At 56.0% G+C, this 19,293-nt stretch overlaps 1 protein-coding gene across 1 annotated transcript in view; it reads left to right on the forward strand.

Moving 5' to 3' along the window:
* Positions 1-19,293, forward strand: part of TNKS1BP1 (tankyrase 1 binding protein 1) — a 128,196-nt gene that overhangs the window by 92,582 nt on the left and 16,321 nt on the right. Inside the window, exon 9 of the mRNA XM_075349353.1 lies at positions 18,224-18,333. Coding sequence (XP_075205468.1) covers positions 18,224-18,333 — 110 coding nt within the window. The remainder of the gene's footprint in view (positions 1-18,223; positions 18,334-19,293) is intronic.

A 19,293-nucleotide genomic window follows, 5' to 3' on the forward strand; every position in this document is an offset into this window, starting at 1 on the left:
GGGAGGGCAATGCTGCTGTGGCGACCAGGTCCTAGGGCGCCACACAGCCTTATCCTTATGTACTATCATTTGCTACCTGCGGTATACCCCCGGAATTTCGCGATTACATTACAGTGAATGGAGTGAAATACCGGGGGTATACCGCAGGTACCTATGGAAAAGAAATGACATGCACATTTTCTCAAGAAATTTTCTCAAGAAAATCTTCACAAAGAATTTTCTTGAGAAAAAAACGCAGCGTACGCACAGCTATTTTTTTTCCCATAGGTTTTGCTGGGAAATGTCTGCAGAAAGATTTCAAACATTTCTCAAGAAATTTCTGCAGCAAAACCGCGAGTAAATCTGCGGGTAAAAACGCTTAGTGTGCACATAGCCTAAATCAGCATTAAGAACTTACATATATACAATTAGTTTGGATATGAAATCCTGACAACAGGTTCTGTTTAAAGAATATCTCATTGCTGGACAGATCAGAACACAACAGTGGAGGTCTGGTGGCACAGGTCATATATTTTATAAGTGGGTGGTGGGCCTACATTTTGTGTCTAAGGATATGTGCACTTGTTGTCTTCTAAATGCGGACGAACCAGCCAAGTTTTTCAAGCTAAGAATTTTTCAGGAAAACAATGGCTATGTTTTTCCTTTTTCATCTTCTATGGCCTTTTTTCGTTCGTCTTTTGCATTGACTTTGCCGTCAGTGGTTTTTTTTTTCCTGTGATTCCATGTATAAAATAGTGAGTGGTTTCCACACATATGCCACCTAAACAATGGTCTGGTCACTTCTTTCAATCACTTTGCTATTTTAGAAACCTAAAGTAGTTATGTTCAATCTCTAGCTTTTCTTTTGTGCTTTTTCAGGCGGGTTGTGGAGAGTACCCGCCAGACAAGGATGTGGTGTGCACATTCTCTTAGGAACCTTTTCTTTACATATAAGTGTTTTGTAGTCAAGAAAAACAAATCAATATTGATGAGAGGTCTTTAATTTTCATCAGTTATTTTTGTTTGTCCATTTTTTGCTATAATTTTAGCAACTCTTTTTTTAGTATGCAAAAATGATGAAGGTTCCAAAGCTTCTAATGGACAGCACTAGGATACAACACAGATAACATCTATGAGCTGCTTTTTCATGGACCTATTGACTTGAATGAGAGATTTTTTTTTTTATACAAATCGAATTCACATCAGACATGACCCGGTTTTTATTTACGAGCGTGTGCACATTCCAATAGCCTATAGTGAATATGTCATTAACCTGTGAAAAAAAACAGATTATATACAAGAATTAAAGGGGTCTAGGATACCTGGTTCTAAACATTTAACCATTATATAGGGATAGGCCGTTGATTATAGAGATACACCAGCCTAATGGTGCCAACTTTGACTGACTTCTTCCTGCACTACTTCAGTTGATTGACAGGTTTCCCCCATGTGCATACATATAAAGAGACCTGTCAATCAACTAGTGAGGTGCAGGGAAAACTCATCTGGTTATAGTCTCGTCACTGCCTATGGACCCCAACCTACTCTTCAATCACAGCTTTTTTCTGAAATGTTGTAGAAAAACATACCAGGATGCAATGGTGCAGCCTGGCTCTGATTCACGCCGTCCATGGTTTGAGCAGCTTGACTTGACAGGTTGTCTTTAAGAAAACCAATCCAAGAAAGTAACAAGTGAACAATGTCTGTACACAAGCCAAGGTCAGTAACATGGGAATCAGATAGTAGTGAACACGTGAGTAAATTTGCTAGGAAGCTACCACTATCTTCAGGCAGTGAATGAGATTTAGGCTCTCTGAAGACGAGTGTATGAAAATTTAGGCCTGTCATCTCCGCAAATCACAGACCTGTCTGGATCCAAGTGCAGTTCCGTGTGCTCATCCAAATATTGGAGGAGTGCAGAAGTCGGCAGCCATTTCCATGCTCCTGTGTTCTGTATGTCAGAGCCTCTGTCAGACATCTTTGGTGGCAACTTATTTCTTAGAGAACAAGTCTGAAGTTAAACATGCCAGATCCTTCTTTCTCCCGAGATAATCTCTTGGGACAGTCAGAAGGTCCTCATATACATTAGACTGTTATTCGAACCTGTCACTATCCAAGGGTGCAGGCATTGTTAATGTAATTTGTATGAGGGCCTCTAGGTCGCACTCTCATCTTGTGTCCGTAATTATTTTTTACTAAAGGCCCCGTCACACACAACGAGATCGCTAACGAGATCATTGCTGAGTCACAGTTTTGGTGAAGCAGTAACAATCCCACCAGTGATCTCGTTATGTGTGACATCTACATACCTCCCAACTTTTAAAGAAGGAAAAGAGGGACAAAGTTTGCGGCGCGCATAGCGCGCCGCGGCAAATTTTTAGGCCACGCCCCCTAACCACACCCATTTCACAGTCACGCCCATATCCACTCCCCATCCACACCCATTCAGCACAAACACGCAGGCAGCCGGCGGGCCTCCAGCACGGACACGCAGGCAGCCGGCGGGCCTCCAGCACGGACACGCAGGCAGCCGGCGGGCCTCCAGCACGGACACGCAGGCAGCCGGCGGGCCTCCAGCACGGACACGCAGGCAGCCGGCGGGCCTCCAGCACGGACACGCAGGCAGCCGGCGGGCCTCCAGCACGGACACGCAGGCAGCCACAGTGAGGCGGCCGGTCGCCCGCACAGTGAGGCGGCCGGTCGCCTTCACAGACAGGCGGCCGGCCGCCTTCACAGACAGGCGGCGGGCCGCCCGCACAGAGAGGCGGCCAGCCGCCCGCACAGAGAGGCGGCCGGCTGCCCGCACAATGAGGCGGCGGGCCGCCCGCACAGACAGGCGGCGGGGGGCGCCCGCACAGACAGGCGGCGGGGGGCGCCCGCACAGACAGGCGGCGGGCCGCCCGCACAGACAGGCGGCCGGCCGACCGCACAGACAGGCAGCGGGCCGCACGCACAGAGAAGCGGCCGGCTGCACGCACAGACAGGCGGTCGTCCGCCGGAACAGAGAGGCGGCCGGCTGCACGCACAGAGAAGCGGCCGCCCGCCCAATGAGGCGGCGGGCCGCCCTCACAGACAGGCGGCCGGCCGCCCGCACAGACAGGCCGCCGGCCGACCGCACAGACAGGCCGCCGGCCGACCGCACAGAGAAGCGGCCGGCTGCACGCACAGACAGGCGGTCGTCCGCCGGAACAGAGAGGCGGCCGGCCGCACGCACAGAGAAGCGGCCGCCCGCCCAATGAGGCGGCGGGCCGCCCTCACAGACAGGCGGCCGGCCGCCCGCACAGACAGGCCGCCGGCCGACCGCACAGACAGGCCGCCGGCCGACCGCACAGACAGGCAGCGGGCCGCACGCACAGAGAAGCGGCCGGCTGCACGCACAGACAGGCGGTCGTCCGCCGGAACAGAGAGGCGGCCGGCCGCACGCACAGAGAAGCGGCCGCCCGCCCAATGAGGCGGCGGGCCGCCCTCACAGACAGGCGGCCGGCCGCCCGCACAGACAGGCCGCCGGCCGACCGCACAGACAGGCCGCCGGCCGACCGCACAGACAGGCCGCCGGCCGACCGCACAGACAGGCCGCCGGCCGACCGCACAGAGAAGCGGCCGGCTGCACGCACAGACAGGCGGCCGTCCGCCGGAACAGAGAGGCGGCCGGCCGCACGCACAGAGATGCGGCCGCCCGCCCGCACAATGAGGCGGCGGGCCGCCCTCACAGACAGGCCGCCGGCCGCCCGCACAGACAGGCCGCCGGCCGACCGCACAGACAGGCCGCCGGCCGACCGCACAGACAGGCCGCCGGCCGACCGCACAGAGAAGCGGCCGGCTGCACGCACAGACAGGCGGCCGTCCGCCGGAACAGAGAGGCGGCCGGCCGCACGCACAGAGATGCGGCCGCCCGCCCGCACAATGAGGCGGCGGGCCGCCCTCACAGACAGGCCGCCGGCCGCCCGCACAGACAGGCCGCCGGCCGACCGCACAGACAGGCCGCCGGCCGACCGCACAGACAGGCCGCCGGCCGACCGCACAGACAGGCCGCCGGCCGACCGCACAGAGAAGCGGCCGGCTGCACGCACAGACAGGCGGCCGTCCGCCGGAACAGAGAGGCGGCCGGCCGCACGCACAGAGATGCGGCCGCCCGCCCGCACAATGAGGCGGCGGGCCGCCCTCACAGACAGGCCGCCGGCCGCCCGCACAGACAGGCCGCCGGCCGACCGCACAGACAGGCCGCCGGCCGACCGCACAGACAGGCCGCCGGCCGACCGCACAGAGAAGCGGCCGGCTGCACGCACAGACAGGCGGCCGTCCGCCGGAACAGAGAGGCGGCCGGCCGCACGCACAGAGATGCGGCCGCCCGCCCGCACAATGAGGCGGCGGGCCGCCCTCACAGACAGGCGGCCGGCCGCCCGCACAGACAGGCCGCCGGCCGCCCGCACAGACAGGCCGCCGGCCGCCCGCACAGACAGGCCGCCGGCCGACCGCACAGACAGGCCGCCGGCCGACCGCACAGACAGGCCGCCGGCCGACCGCACAGACAGGCCGCCGGCCGACCGCACAGACAGGCTCCGGCCGGGGGTGAGGGGGGGGGGAGGGAGGGAAATCAGCGCTGGGGAGATTTTACTGTACCAGCAGCAGCACAGGCAGCGCTCCTCTCTGTTTTGCCACGTCTACTGGGATGGTAGGAGGGAAAAGCAGGGAGGCAGAGAGAGTGGGTGGGCGGAGCCCGGGAGCCGGCCGTCCCGCCCGTGGCAACGGGACAAACAACATAAAGCGTGAAAGTCCCGCTGTATCCGGGACGGTTGGGAGGTATGTGTGAGCTTCAAGGGAAATAAAAAGGGATTGTAGGTCAACGTCTCTGGGTGCAATAGTGTGCAGCACTACTTGAAATGCTCTGCCTATTGGTAGGGGAGAGAGGGTGCGATGCTCTGCCTGGGGGAATGGGGAGGGGGAGAGAGAGGGTGCGATGCTCTGCCTGGGGGAAGGGGGGAGAGAGAGAGGGTGCGATGCTCTGCCTGTGGGAAGGGGGGGAGAGAGAGAGGGTGCGATGCTCTGCCTGGGGGAATGGGGAGGGGGAGAGAGAGGGTGCGATGCTCTGCCTGGGGGAATGGGGAGGGGGAGAGAGAGGGTGCGATGCTCTGCCTGGGGGAATGGGGAGGGGGAGAGAGAGGGTGCGATGCTCTGCATGGGGGAATGGGGAGGGGGAGAGAGAGGGTGCGATGCTCTGCCTGGGGGAATGGGGAGGGGCCGGGGGAGAGAGAGGGTGCGATGCTCTGCCTGTGGGAATGGGGAGGGGGAGAGAGAGGGTGAGATGCTCTGCCTGGGGGAATGGGGAGGGGGAGAGAGAGGGTGCGATGCTCTGCATGGGGGAATGGGGAGGGGGAGAGAGAGGGTGCGATGCTCTGCATGGGGGAATGGGGAGGGGGAGAGAGAGGGTGCGATGCTCTGCCTGGGGGAATGGGGAGGGGGAGAGAGAGGGTGCGATGCTCTGCCTGGGGGAATGGGGAGGGGCCGGGGGAGAGAGAGGGTGCGATGCTCTGCCTGGGGGAATGGGGAGGGGGAGAGAGAGGGTGCGATGCTCTGCCTGGGGGAATGGGGAGGGGGAGAGAGAGGGTGCGATGCTCTGCCTGGGGGAATGGGGAGGGGGAGAGAGAGGGTGCGATGCTCTGCCTGGGGGAATGGGGAGGGGGAGAGAGAGGGTGCGATGCTCTGCCTGGGGGAATGGGGAGGGGCCGGGGGAGAGAGAGGGTGCGATGCTCTGCCTGGGGGAATGGGGAGGGGGAGAGAGAGGGTGCGATGCTCTGCCTGGGGGAAGGGGGGAGAGAGAGAGGGTGCGATGCTCTGCCTGGGGGAAGGGGGGAGAGAGAGAGGGTGTGATGCTCTGCCTGGGGGAATGGGGAGGGGGAGAGAGAGGGTGCGATGCTCTGCATGGGGGAATGGGGAGGGGGAGAGAGAGGGTGCGATGCTCTGCCTGGGGGAATGGGGAGGGGGAGAGAGAGGGTGCGATGCTCTGCCTGGGGGAATGGGGAGGGGCCGGGGGAGAGAGAGGGTGCGATGCTCTGCCTGGGGGAATGGGGAGGGGGAGAGAGAGGGTGCGATGCTCTGCCTGGGGGAATGGGGAGGGGGAGAGAGAGGGTGCGATGCTCTGCCTGGGGGAATGGGGAGGGGGAGAGAGAGGGTACGATGCTCTGCCTGGGGGAATGGGGAGGGGGAGATAGAGGGTGCGATGCTCTGCCTGGGGGAATGGGGAGGGGGAGAGAGAGGGTGCGATGCTCTGCCTGGGGGAATGGGGAGGGGCCGGGGGAGAGAGAGGGTGCGATGCTCTGCCTGGGGGAATGGGGAGGGGGAGAGAGAGGGTGCGATGCTCTGCCTGGGGGAATGGGGAGGGGCCGGGGGAGAGAGAGGGTGCGATGCTCTGCCTGGGGGAATGGGGAGGGGGAGAGAGAGGGTGCGATGCTCTGCCTGGGGGAATGGGGAGGGGGAGAGAGAGGGTGCGATGCTCTGCATGGGGGAATGGGGAGGGGGAGAGAGAGGGTGCGATGCTCTGCATGGGGGAATGGGGAGGGGGAGAGAGAGGGTGCGATGCTCTGCATGGGGGAATGGGGAGGGGGAGAGAGAGGGTGCGATGCTCTGCATGGGGGAATGGGGAGGGGGAGAGAGAGGGTGCGATGCTCTGCCTGGGGGAATGGGGAGGGGCCGGGGGAGAGAGAGGGTGCGATGCTCTGCCTGTGGGAATGGGGAGGGGGAGAGAGAGGGTGCGATGCTCTGCATGGGGGAATGGGGAGGGGGGAGAGAGAGGGTGCGATGCTCTGCATGGGGGAATGGGGAGGGGGAGAGAGAGGGTGCGATGCTCTGCATGGGGGAATGGGGAGGGGGAGAGAGAGGGTGCGATGCTCTGCCTGGGGGAATGGGGAGGGGCCGGGGGAGAGAGAGGGTGCGATGCTCTGCCTGGGGGAATGGGGAGGGGGAGAGAGAGGGTGCGATGCTCTGCCTGGGGGAATGGGGAGGGGGAGAGAGAGGGTGCGATGCTCTGCATGGGGGAATGGGGAGGGGGAGAGAGAGGGTGCGATGCTCTGCATGGGGGAATGGGGAGGGGGAGAGAGAGGGTGCGATGCTCTGCATGGGGGAATGGGGAGGGGGAGAGAGAGGGTGCGATGCTCTGCCTGGGGGAATGGGGAGGGGCCGGGGGAGAGAGAGGGTGCGATGCTCTGCCTGTGGGAATGGGGAGGGGGAGAGAGAGGGTGAGATGCTCTGCCTGGGGGAATGGGGAGGGGGAGAGAGAGGGTGCGATGCTCTGCATGGGGGAATGGGGAGGGGGAGAGAGAGGGTGCGATGCTCTGCATGGGGGAATGGGGAGGGGGAGAGAGAGGGTGCGATGCTCTGCATGGGGGAATGGGGAGGGGGAGAGAGAGGGTGCGATGCTCTGCCTGGGGGAATGGGGAGGGGCCGGGGGAGACAGAGGGTGCGATGCTCTGCCTGTGGGAATGGGGAGGGGGAGAGAGAGGGTGCGATGCTCTGCATGGGGGAATGGGGAGGGGGAGAGAGAGGGTGCGATGCTCTGCCTGGGGGAATGGGGAGGGGGAGAGAGAGGGTGCGATGCTCTGCATGGGGGAATGGGGAGGGGGAGAGAGAGGGTGCGATGCTCTGCATGGGGGAATGGGGAGGGGGAGAGAGAGGGTGCGATGCTCTGCATGGGGGAATGGGGAGGGGGAGAGAGAGGGTGCGATGCTCTGCCTGGGGGAATGGGGAGGGGCCGGGGGAGAGAGAGGGTGCGATGCTCTGCCTGTGGGAATGGGGAGGGGGAGAGAGAGGGTGCGATGCTCTGCATGGGGGAATGGGGAGGGGGAGAGAGAGGGTGCGATGCTCTGCATGGGGGAATGGGGAGGGGGAGAGAGAGGGTGCGATGCTCTGCCTGGGGGAATGGGGAGGGGCCGGGGGAGAGAGAGGGTGCGATGCTCTGCCTGTGGGAATGGGGAGGGGGAGAGAGAGGGTGAGATGCTCTGCCTGGGGGAACAGACGGCCGACCGCCGGAACAGAGAGGCGGCCGGCCGCACGCACAGAGAAGCGGCCGGCCGCCCGCACAGAGAAGCGGCCGGCAGCCCGCACAATGAGGCGGCGGGCCGCCCTCACAGACAGGCGGCCGGCCGACCGCACAGACAGGCTCCGGCCGGGGGTGAGGGGGGGGGGGGGGAGGGTTGGGAAATCAGCGCCGGGGAGGAGATGTTACTGTACCAGCAGCAGCGCTCCTCTCTGACTGTGTTATGCCACGTCTTACTGGGAGGTAGGAGGGAAAAGCAGGGAGGCGGAGAGAGAGTGGGTGGGCGGAGCCCGGGAGCCGGCCGTCCTGCCCGTGGCAACGGGACAAACAACGTAAAGCGTGAATGTCCCGCTGTATCCGGGACGGTTGGGAGGTATGCATCTACCAGTGATCAGGTCCCTGCTGTGAGATAGTTAGTCATTGCCAAATGGTCCGGACCATATTCTTCAAAGGCGATGTCCTGCTGGGCAGGACACATCGCTGTGCTTGACACTGTGTGACAGGGTCCCAGTAACTGCTGAGATCGTTATACAGGTCGCTACTGCAACCTGTATTGTTCCTGCATCGCTGGTAAGATCTGACTGTGTGACATCTCACCAGCGACCTGTATTGTTCCTGCATCGCTGGTAAGATCTGACTGTGTGACATCTCACCTGTGACCTGTATTGTGCCTGCATCGCTGGTAAGATCTGACTGTGTGACATCTCACCTGCGACCTGTATTGTTCCTGCATCGCTGGTAAGATCTCACTGTGTGACATCTCACCTGCGACCTGTATTGTGCCTGCATCGCTGGTAAGATCTGACTGTGTGACATCTCACCAGCGACTTACCAGCAATCCTTATCAGGTGGAATCATTGTCAGGATCGCTTGTAAGTCATTGTGTGTGACTGGGCCTTAAGGGTTACATCAGATTCATAGCATTTTTTAAATAATATCGTAAAAACAAGGAGATTTCAGTGAATTGCAGAGAAAAAAGCACCGTGATTATAACAGTAACTTTCAGATGGGCTAACAAATTTCCTAGGACAGCTGATTAACAGCAGATTTCAGATCCTATTAGTATTCTGGTTCTTATAAATTGAAACCGTCTGTGAATCATTCATGTTCAATATCTCTTCCGAACTCCTCACTGATCATGCTTGCCAACTCTTCGAGACTTTTGGAGGGTTTGGCAAATCTCGCGGTTGCTTCTGAAAACACCCCAATAGGATGCGTGTGATTGATGCTGGGATGCTCATTCATCAAACTAAAGCCTGCTTTACATGTTACGATTCTGCATACGATATCGTATGCGATCGTAACCGCCCCATCGTATGTGCGGCACGTTCAATTTTGTTGAATGTGCCGCACAAACGATTAACCCCCGTCACACGTACTTACCCGTCCATATGACCTTGATGTGGGTGGAGAACGTCCACTTCCTGGAGTGGGAAGGACGTTCGGCGTCACATCGACGTCACGCGGCAGCCAGACAATAGAAGCGGAGGGGCGGAAATGAGCGGAACGTAAACATCCCGCCCCCCTTCTTCCTTCCGCATTGCTGGCCGGGAGCCGCGGACGCAGGTAAGATCTGTTCATCGTTCCCGGGGTGTCACACACTGTGATGTGTGCTACCCCGGGTACGATGAACAACCTGACGTTCAATTCATGAGGAAATGAACGACGTGCGTGCGATGAACTTTTTACCGTTCATTCGCAATCCAACGTAGCTGTTACACACTACAATGTACCTTACGATGCCGGATGTGCGTCACTTACGACGTGACCCCGCCGACACATCGTAAGATATATTGTAGTGTGTAAAGCGGGCTTAAGACTCAGCATCGAAAGTGTAACCATTATTTTAGTTTTTATTTCATAAATCAATAGTACACATGAAAATAAGCCACTTTGTAATGTATCTGAGGAGACAAATCTGTTTTTTTTCTCTGCCAAAATTGATCAGTTACTATCAAAATTCTCAGTTCTGAGGTAAAATATGTATTCAGTGAAGACTTTCCCATTACTGAGATAGGAGATGGCAGCTGTTACTGATGAGATTCTATAATGACAGGAGGAGGGAGGAGCTAGAGGCAGAAGGAAAAGCTAGAAACAGAGGGAGGAGCTGGAGCCAGAGGGAGGAGCTGGAGGCAGAGGAAGGAGCTGGAGACAGAGGAAGGAGCTGGAGGCAGAGGGAGGAGCTGGAGGCAGAGGGAGGAGCTGGAGGCAGAGGGAGGAGCTGGAGGAAGAGGGAGGAGCTGGAGACAGAGGAAGGAGCTGGAGGCAGAGGGAGGAGCTGGAGGCAGAGGGAGGAGCTGGAGGAAGAGGGAGGAGTTAGAGCCATAGCTCTGCCCCTTCTCCCTCTTCTAGCTACCTGGAGTCTCATCAGTAAGAAATTCTTCACTGAATCCAGATTTGCCCTCAAAATTGAGAATTTTGATAATGTCTGATCAATTCTGGCAGAGAAAGAAGCAGATTTATCTGATAAGATAGCTTATTTTCATGTGTACTATTCATTTATGAAAAAAATAAAACAACAGTTCCACTTTAAGTTAACTTTCAAGGGAGGGGAAGCATGTCAGACGTATGTGTGGGGCATGAATAAAGCATAGAAGATTGGCACTGGAAAAGAGAGAAAAACACCAATGTCAGACAGTGGCTTGACTAAAGTCTTATGGGCCCAACTCTGGATCAGGGCCCCGTCCAAGATCCGCTCCCCCCGCAGCATACAGTCAGGCAACACCCAACTAAGATACTTGTACAAGAACAGTATATAGTGAGTCAGCAAGCCCTGCCAGCATACTTTAGACAAATCCCCAGCTTTGTTTGCACAGTGGTTTGCATGTAAATGCAAGCAAGACAAGAGTGCTGCTATGGTTTCATTGAGATGTGCCTTCTCTTTTGGCATTAGATCAATAGGTAACATGCAGCAGGTCTCTAGCATGGTTGGTTCCAGACCAATATAACTGAATAGTTGTGCGCTATTTATCAAGTAGTGTGCACCATAGAAAGAAAGCCATGGAACCCATAGGGTGGAGGGGCGACATGACTAGAGGGAAGGGAAGGAGTGATGGGGTTAATGGAAACAGGAATGGTTTGTTTATAAGGCAGAGTAAAGGGATTGGTGGGTAGGAGGAGTTCCCTGGAGGAAGAGGTGGGACAGTTGAGGGGTGTAAGTAAAGGACTTTGACTTACCCCCTCTCTCTTGACTTCCGGATATGGAACGATCTGACTGGAGAGGTTCCTATAAGGTGTCAGGACGTCACCTTCTATTTCTCCATGGAGGAGTGGGAGTATTTAGAAGGACACAAAGATCTGTACAAGGACGTCATGATGGAGGTTCCCCAGCCCCTCACATCACCAGACTTCCGGATATGGAACGATCCGGACGTGCGACAGGATGGCTGCTACCCGGGAGCAGCGGATTCATCATGGCAGTGCACGGGCCCCTGGCAGCGCGGTCCCACGTCTTGGCTGCTGGGGGTTAACCCGTTGGCACTTTCCCCTCGCTCCCCTGTCAGCTGCGGGCGGCGTCCCCCCTCCCTCATATCTCAGGTACTTGCCGTGTGCGGGGGGAGCGAGGAGGAGATGCGAGAGCCCCTTCGGGGACCCTCCGCGGTAGGACGTGGGCAGGGCAGTACTCAGCTGCTGCTCCGGCCGCGGGAGGAATCTCCGTCCGGGCCGCGGCAGCCGGGAGGGGGGCGTGGCTTGGCTGCGGCCTACTTCCGGTCCGAGCCGCGGCCTGGATTGCTGGATGCGGCAGCTCCCGGACGGGGAGAGCGCCCGGCGGTGACAGAGGCCAGCTTTACCCCTCGCGGAAGGCGGGGGGGGGGGCCGCGGAGCTGCAGCCAGTGGTGGGTCCGGCACCAGGGCAGGCGGGCCTGGGGCGACGGGTGCCCAAGAAGCGTCGGTGAGTGGGGGTGACGGCAGGGGCCCTGCAGTTCCTGCTTGGTCACCCAGATCAGGTTGCAGCTCCCGGCCGCGGCGGTCTCCCCCAGGAGGGGGAGGGCCCAGCGGACAGAGGCTTTCATGGGGCCCAGGAGGGCTGGATGCGGCGGCTCCTGGCCAGGAGAGCGCCCGGCGAGGACGGAGGCCAGCGTTACCCCCCCCCCCCCCCCGCGGGTGGAGGGGGGGGGGCGGGGGGCTGCAGCCAGCAAGGGGTCCGGCACCAGGGCAGGCGAGCATGGTGCGACGGATGCCCGGGAGGCGTCGGTACGTGGGGGTGACGGCGGGGGCCCTGCGGTCCCCGCCTGGTCACCCAGAGCAGGCGTGCAGCTCCCGGCAGCGGCGGTCTCCCCCAAGGGGGGGAGGGCCCGGCGGACGGATGCCTTCTGGGCCCAGGAGGGCAGGAGGCTGGCGGCTCTGGATGGGAGTCTGCTGGCAGCGGGTCGGGCCACAGGTACCCCCTGTCCTTGCAGGTAGCAAGGGGGGGTCAGGCCAGAAGATAAGGCCCGCGGTGGCAGCCCGTAGGACGGGACGGTTTCCGGGGTTGTCGCCGCGGGACAGAAGATGGAGCTTGGAGGATGGTGCCCACGCGGCGTACCAGGAGGACGGCCGTGGTGGTGGCAGCGCTTCGGCGGCGTCTGCATTACATGAGCCAGAGGCGGTCGGCTCCAGCGAGGAGGAGGAGGAAGCAGCGACGGATGAATCAGACGTCCGGATGGCGTGATTTTTATTCCAGGATATGCCGGGTCGCGGTCGGGTGAGACGGCCGTGGATTTGGCAGGGCTGGGGGGGGGCGGCTGCGGACACGGCAGCGCCGAGTGGGTTGGTGTTTTGACCAGGTATGGGGTTTACTGAAGTGGTGTATACGGTTGTGGAGAGTGCGCATGCACCGCCGGCGGCAAGGATGGGATCGGTGGTTAGTAGGCGCAGGTGCGGCAGGCAGAGTGAGGGCGCATGAGGCGGCAGGGGAGCATTTTCGGGCATAGGCGGCAAGGGCTGTGACAGAGTGAGTGGTGAGGAACGAAGAGGGGGATGAGGTGGTGCGTCTGGCTGACAGTGGCCAAGTGTGAGAGGTATGGGTGCTTCAAAGGCCCGCTGGGGGGGCTCACTTGCTGGAGGATGTGAGGGATAAGATTTGAATGGGGAACGTGTAGCAATAGTTTCGCTGCTCCCCCGGGAACAGTTTCACCTGGATTAGGTTAAGCCAAGTGATTCCAGGAAGGATAAGTAGAGGGAGGGGAGCGCCGGTGGAGGCTCACCCTCGTACATTTGCAACGTGATGCGGGCATTTGCGTTTTTTGGCAAGGGTATCGGGGGGAAGGAATTGGGTAATTGGTTCGGCATGGTTCGGTTATATGGATCCATTTGGGGTGGCTTGTTAGGTCATATGGCGGTTTAGTCTGGCTTCAGTACGCCGAGTAATTTCAGCAAGGGAAGGTGTTGCGTGCCAGTATGCGGTAGGATCATACGGGCACATCCTTATGGCTGCAGTGGATGGCGGCTCCTAGTCAGCCCCCCCCCCCCTTTTTGGGGGGTAGTTGGCTGTTCGGGGCTTGGAACCCCGGCGACACGGACGATGAGGGTTTTTTGGGGGGAATAGAAGGATGGGTGGTGCAGATTTGGCGCGGACGGTTGTCTTAAGCATAAGTGTTGGGTTGTGGTAAGGAACATAGTAATTCTGCGTCATTCTATTTATATTGGTGGATCTTTGCCTCCTTATTGGAAGTTTGCGCTGGGCTAGGGGACACCTGGTGGTTGTCAGTGGAAAGAGGGGTCAGGAAGTGGTGTTGGGCAGGATGGGTGGGCCATTCGGGGCCCTCCTTGTCACGATTGGGTTTCTCTGTTGGGGGGTAGTGCCGGAAATGAGCCGTATATAGATGTATATATTTCGGCTTGTTCAAAACGTATCTTATCTGGAGGAGTCATCGGTGTATGCCTGCTTGGCTCCAGAATTGTCGGCGGTTTATTATGTGTCGTTTGACAGAGGGTGGGATTTGGTAAAGGCGGTGAGCCGGGGAGCATTGATGGCAAAGGCGAATTTGGAGGCGGCATTTAGGTTGTTACTGGTCCACCCTGCTAGCTAGCAGTTCTGGTGCTGCGGTGGGGAGGGGAGTTATTATTATGTTGATCGGTGGGTGCTAATGGGTTGTTGTCCCATTTTATGTTCCTTTGGAGGCGGTTATTTCTTGGTGGAGTGGTTTGTGCGTGGTGTGTTCCAGCTTACACCTCTTATTCATTATAGGTTGATTCTCTTTACATCGGGTTGGCGGGTTGATGATTCGTTGAGGTTGATTGTTTTATTACAGATGGTGGTGGATACTCTTTTGGGCCTGTTGGCGCAGGCGAAGACTGAGGGTCCAACGCCAGTGATACGGTTTGTGGGGATAAAGTTTGATGTTATGGTCAGAGGGGTAGGATTCGTGGGTAATGGTGTGGTCCTATGGGCTGCGATAGAGGCAGTTAGGTCAGCTAAGACGGTGCGGTTTCAGGCGGTGCAGTCTTTGCAGGGGCGGTCGAACCACGGGTGCAGAGTTACGCCGCTGGGGTGCGTGTCTGCTGGACGGCTGGCGATGGCTGCGCCAAGGGTGCAGCCATCGGATCCTTTGTGTGTGGTCACGAGGGAGATCAATGATGATCTGATGGTGTAGGAGGTTTTTTCTTACGGCGATTTAGTGGCCGCGGATTGTGGCTGGGTAAGGTGCTACCTGATGGAACGTAGCTGCGGTACTCGGAGGCAGCGGGTCCAGTTGTTTTCTGGTTGGGCATTGTGGGGTAGCGCTTCCAATCGGTGGTAGTGGTCGGGTGGTGGAGGTTGGCAGTTTTTTCCAAGAGGAAGGTGTGCTGTCATTCTGGCTATCAGTTGGTGGAGAATTCGATTAATAGTTGGTTTGCTAATCCTGGGGCCAAGGGTGGCGTACTTGCGACAGTTGGTTTCTCAATTGGATGTGTTTTAAAAAAAAAAAAAAAATGTTATGCGTGGCGCAACCAGTACTGGGGTTCGCCAAGGGAATAGCAGCTGCTGTGTTTCCTTCCAGTTCTGCAGGTCTCGGGAGTTGAGGCCGGGTAGCAGACGAGGTGGGCACGGTGTGTCCGGAGGGCTTGTGGAGTCTGGTGTGGCTGTGTTGGGGAGCGGCTCGGTGCCCAGTGACTGAGGTTATTTGGGGCTGATATTCAGAAGTATGGGTGGCGCGGATAACGTTTGGGACAATGTGTGAGGAAGGCCCGGTGGAGTATTTGATGGTGGCGTTGGCAGTGGTGAGTAACGGTTTTCAGGCTGCTAGGCCGGCGTCCGCAGTGGAGCAGAGGGTGGCGGCTGTGGCTGTCTTGTTAAGGATTAGATGTGGAGAGATGTTTTCGCAGGATCTTAGGGCGCGGCAGGCCTTGAAGGGTTTGGTCGTAAGGGTGTGAGGGAGCGGGATACAAGGGTCCGTCTCCGTTGTTTTGTGGCAGCGTTTGGTGAGTGGTTTGTGGCGGCTATGTTCATCTGAGCACGAGCGGGTTTTTGTTTCCCTTGTCCAAAACGGTTTGTGTTAGCCTTTTGGGGGGCTTTGAGATTGTGGGGTTGGTCAGCCCATCTACGGTCAAGAGCGGAGGTTGGATGTTGGAGGATGTGTCCGAGGTGGTGTAGTGGGTTGAGCGCCGGCTTTGTCGCTCACCGAATTAGATTAGGCGGGTGGTGAAGGTTGGTGTTGTTATACGCGGTCCCGGGTGCGGAATTATGTTGTGAGGGCGCCCAGGCTCATTATTGTGTCGCGTTTCTTAAGGTACCATTTTGTGGCAGTGCTGCAGACTTGATTGCAGGTGGCGGGGGTGGGCCCCCGGAATACTATGGGTCGTATTCCTTCTGGATTGGGCTGCCACGGAGGCCCCTCGGTGGGCTCAGAAAAGGGGTTGTGAGAAGTATTGGGAGGTGGGAGTCCTCTTGTTTCGGTGTTATGTTTGGCCTCAGTTGTTATCGGGTTAAGGCAATGGGGGCATTTGAGTCTTTTGGGAGTGGAATGGGTTGGCGTAACAGGTTGGTGTTATCTGTGGGTTTATAACCCCTGGGTTTTTGTGGTGAGGGTGTGCCTCATTTGGATATTTGGGCATTCGTTGGTTCTCGGGGCCTCGACGGTCTGAGGCTCGCCTGAATGTTGCCAGTTGGGTCTGGACGGGTCGATGGTACTGGTCCAGTAAATTGGAGGCAGCGATTTGGTATCTTGAGAAGTTATTTATGAATGTTTTAATAAAAAAAAAAAAAAAATAGTTGGTTGTTGCATTGTGTAAGACATACCTGAGCTTAATCGTGGGGTAGTTTTGATAGTGTGACCAGGTTGGAATGGCGTGTGGCTCGTGCGATAGGCAGTATCAATCGAGCCTTATTGGGGGGGCGGCGCCAAAAGTTGGTGGCGCTGAACTGGTGGTTTTGGGGATGCGATGGGGGTGCATCTTCACGTGCTTGGTGCTGTTTTGTGGACGCTGGGATTGCGTGGAGGTGTGGTACAAGCTTTTGGTGTGTGGCGGGTCCAGGCCACGTAAGGAGTCACGTGCCCTGTCCTGTGGCGGGGGGTAGGTCTGGTCCAGAGGCGGTTGAAGGCAATGGTAACTGGACAGAGAGACACCATCTTGGTATGGTGGCTCCAGGTTCCGGGATGTTGCAGGCACGGGGTTCTGCAAAGTTGGGGGGTTAATCCGTAGGTGATTAATACCTCATCTCTGGGTCGGTGTGTTGCGGCCAGGGATACTGGGGTGAGAAGTGGTTCCTGGACTGGGCCTACTCAGGGTTGTATATTTACTGTATTGGTTACTGTGTTACCTATTGTTATTTGTTGGGGTCGCCCGTTGGACGGCGCCCCCTTGTGTTAGTATGTAAATAATAGGTAATAAAGGCTGCTGTGGCCAATTTTAAACCAAGTCACATGCAGTTCGTGTATTATTTACAGATGGTATTGGTGGGTAACACACATACAGCACGACTGGAGAATCCTTCCTCAATGGTCAAGAAAGCCATGGAACCCATAGGGTGGAGGGGCGACATGACTAGAGGGAAGGGAAGGAGTGATGGGGTTAATGGAAACAGGAATGGTTTGTTTATAAGGCAGAGTAAAGGGATTGGTGGGTAGGAGGAGTTCCCTGGAGGAAGAGGTGGGACAGTTGAGGGGTGTAAGTAAAGGACTTTGACTTACCCCCTCTCTCTTGACTTCCGGATATGGAACGATCCCCGCCCAACCTCCCTTGTGTTTAATGCCGAGGGGAATTTGGTCTGGGTTGTTTCTTTGTCACAGCAGCGGGGGGTAGGTCTGGTCCAGAGGCGGTTGAAGGCAATGGTAACTGGACAGAGAGACACCATCTTGGTATGGTGGCTCCAGGTTCCGGGATGTTGCAGGCACGGGGTTCTGCAAAGTTGGGGGGTTAATCCGTAGGTGATTAATACCTCATCTCTGGGTCGGTGTGTTGCGGCCAGGGATACTGGGGTGAGAAGTGGTTCCTGGACTGGGCCTACTCAGGGTTGTATATTTACTGTATTGGTTACTGTGTTACCTATTGTTATTTGTTGGGGTCGCCCGTTGGACGGCGCCCCCTTGTGTTAGTATGTAAATAATAGGTAATAAAGGCTGCTGTGGCCAATTTTAAACCAAGTCACATGCAGTTCGTGTATTATTTACAGATGGTATTGGTGGGTAACACACATACAGCACGACTGGAGAATCCTTCCTCAATGGTCATGTGCCACGCACTGCACAAAAGTTGCATAGTTAGGATATGTGTTTGATGCCGTACACAAATGTACTCCTTATGTGCACATGGCATCTTATAGACACTGGGATACCTCCCGAAGAATTTGAAGCAGAAGACACTTCAAGAAAATATTGACTGTGTTTTTCCCGAAACCCCTGAAGATTGGTCTGGTCACTTCTTTCTTGATTTTGAATCATGAGTCAGTTAAAAGAAGTTAAAAAAAAAATGGAACATACTGCATGCATAGCAAATCGTTTTGACATGTTCATAATGTTTAACATTTATTGGGAGCTTTTTTAGTTTGGTTTTGTGTTTTTTAACTCCATGTTTTTTACACGCATTATTACGACTGGTGTTCCACTTGGCCTTAATTGTGGCTAAGGGTATGTGCACACGTTAAGCATGAAAAACAACGAGGTGGGTGTAAAAATACTCCAGAAAATAAGCACAGTCATTGTCTCCCTTTAATGTTTTTATGGTTTGTTTTTTATTCTTAAGTAGGAACAATATCTTTACAACTGGTCTAGTACTTAGAAATCGCTAAGCATTATTCATATCACTATATGACAGGGCCGCTTGAAATCTCGAAATAAATCTTCTGAAGGTGAAGCTACCAAATCTGAAACAAAGGAAAGCCAAGATCCAACATCTCCTGGGAAAGAAAAATCCGAATCTTCAAGGTAAGCTCTTTGCATTATGCTAACTTGGAACAGGCAAGATTCAGAAATATTGTATGTGTGTCAAGCCAATATAAGTCCCACTATATACACTGGAGATCAAAATTAGAGAGCAACACACAATATCCTAAATGTTGTGGTCATTGTGTCGTCCTATTTGATTATATCCTAACATGAGTAAACTCGCAGTATTTTAAGCTTATTTTGTGAATAGAATTTATTCAAAAGCTCATAATACAAATGTAAATGAGATAAATGGAAAAAAAAAGCACTGATCAAAATTAGAGAACACTTTCAGATACCTACAAGTTATTGGTGCTAATCTGGTATCTGGTGCTCATTTCCTTAATTATCTGACAAACCCTATTTAAGGTCCCCTTTACACGCACGTGAAAAAAACAAACCATTTTTTCACGGACGTATTAAAGGGGTGGTTTGCTTCCCATGTGCCGTGTTCATGGCACGTACGTGTTCTCCGTGTGTTATACATAATATCACACAGAGAGCGGAAAGTCCACGAACTTTCCAGTTTGCATTGACTTTGCAAAAATGGTGTGCTGTTCCAAAGTGACTGAAAGCCTCCGGCAGCAGGTTTTGCAGATGAAGGCCCATGGGGTGACCCTATCAGCCATAGCTAGAGACATTTATTGTTTCAGGTCTGTGATTTCAAGAATATTGCATCTTTACAACATCACAAACTCTTTCAAGTCCCTCAAGAAGGCTGGTTGCCCTCGAAAGACAAATACAAGAGAGGACAGGATAATGCGGAGAATCTCCATGGGTAATCGTTTCAACACTGCAGCTGGAATTGTTCGCCACTCGCCAGTTCAGCACTGAACAGGATAAGGATCTGTCTTGTCATACAGTGTAACGACTTTTAAGAGCATTTGGACTGAAAGCCCATTGCAGTGACCAAACCTCTCATTAGCAGAAAAAATCAAAAGGCTAGAGTCCTCTATGATG

The sequence above is a fragment of the Anomaloglossus baeobatrachus genome, chromosome 5 (assembly GCF_048569485.1).
Source record: "Anomaloglossus baeobatrachus isolate aAnoBae1 chromosome 5, aAnoBae1.hap1, whole genome shotgun sequence".
Classification (NCBI taxonomy): Eukaryota; Metazoa; Chordata; class Amphibia; order Anura; family Aromobatidae; genus Anomaloglossus; species Anomaloglossus baeobatrachus.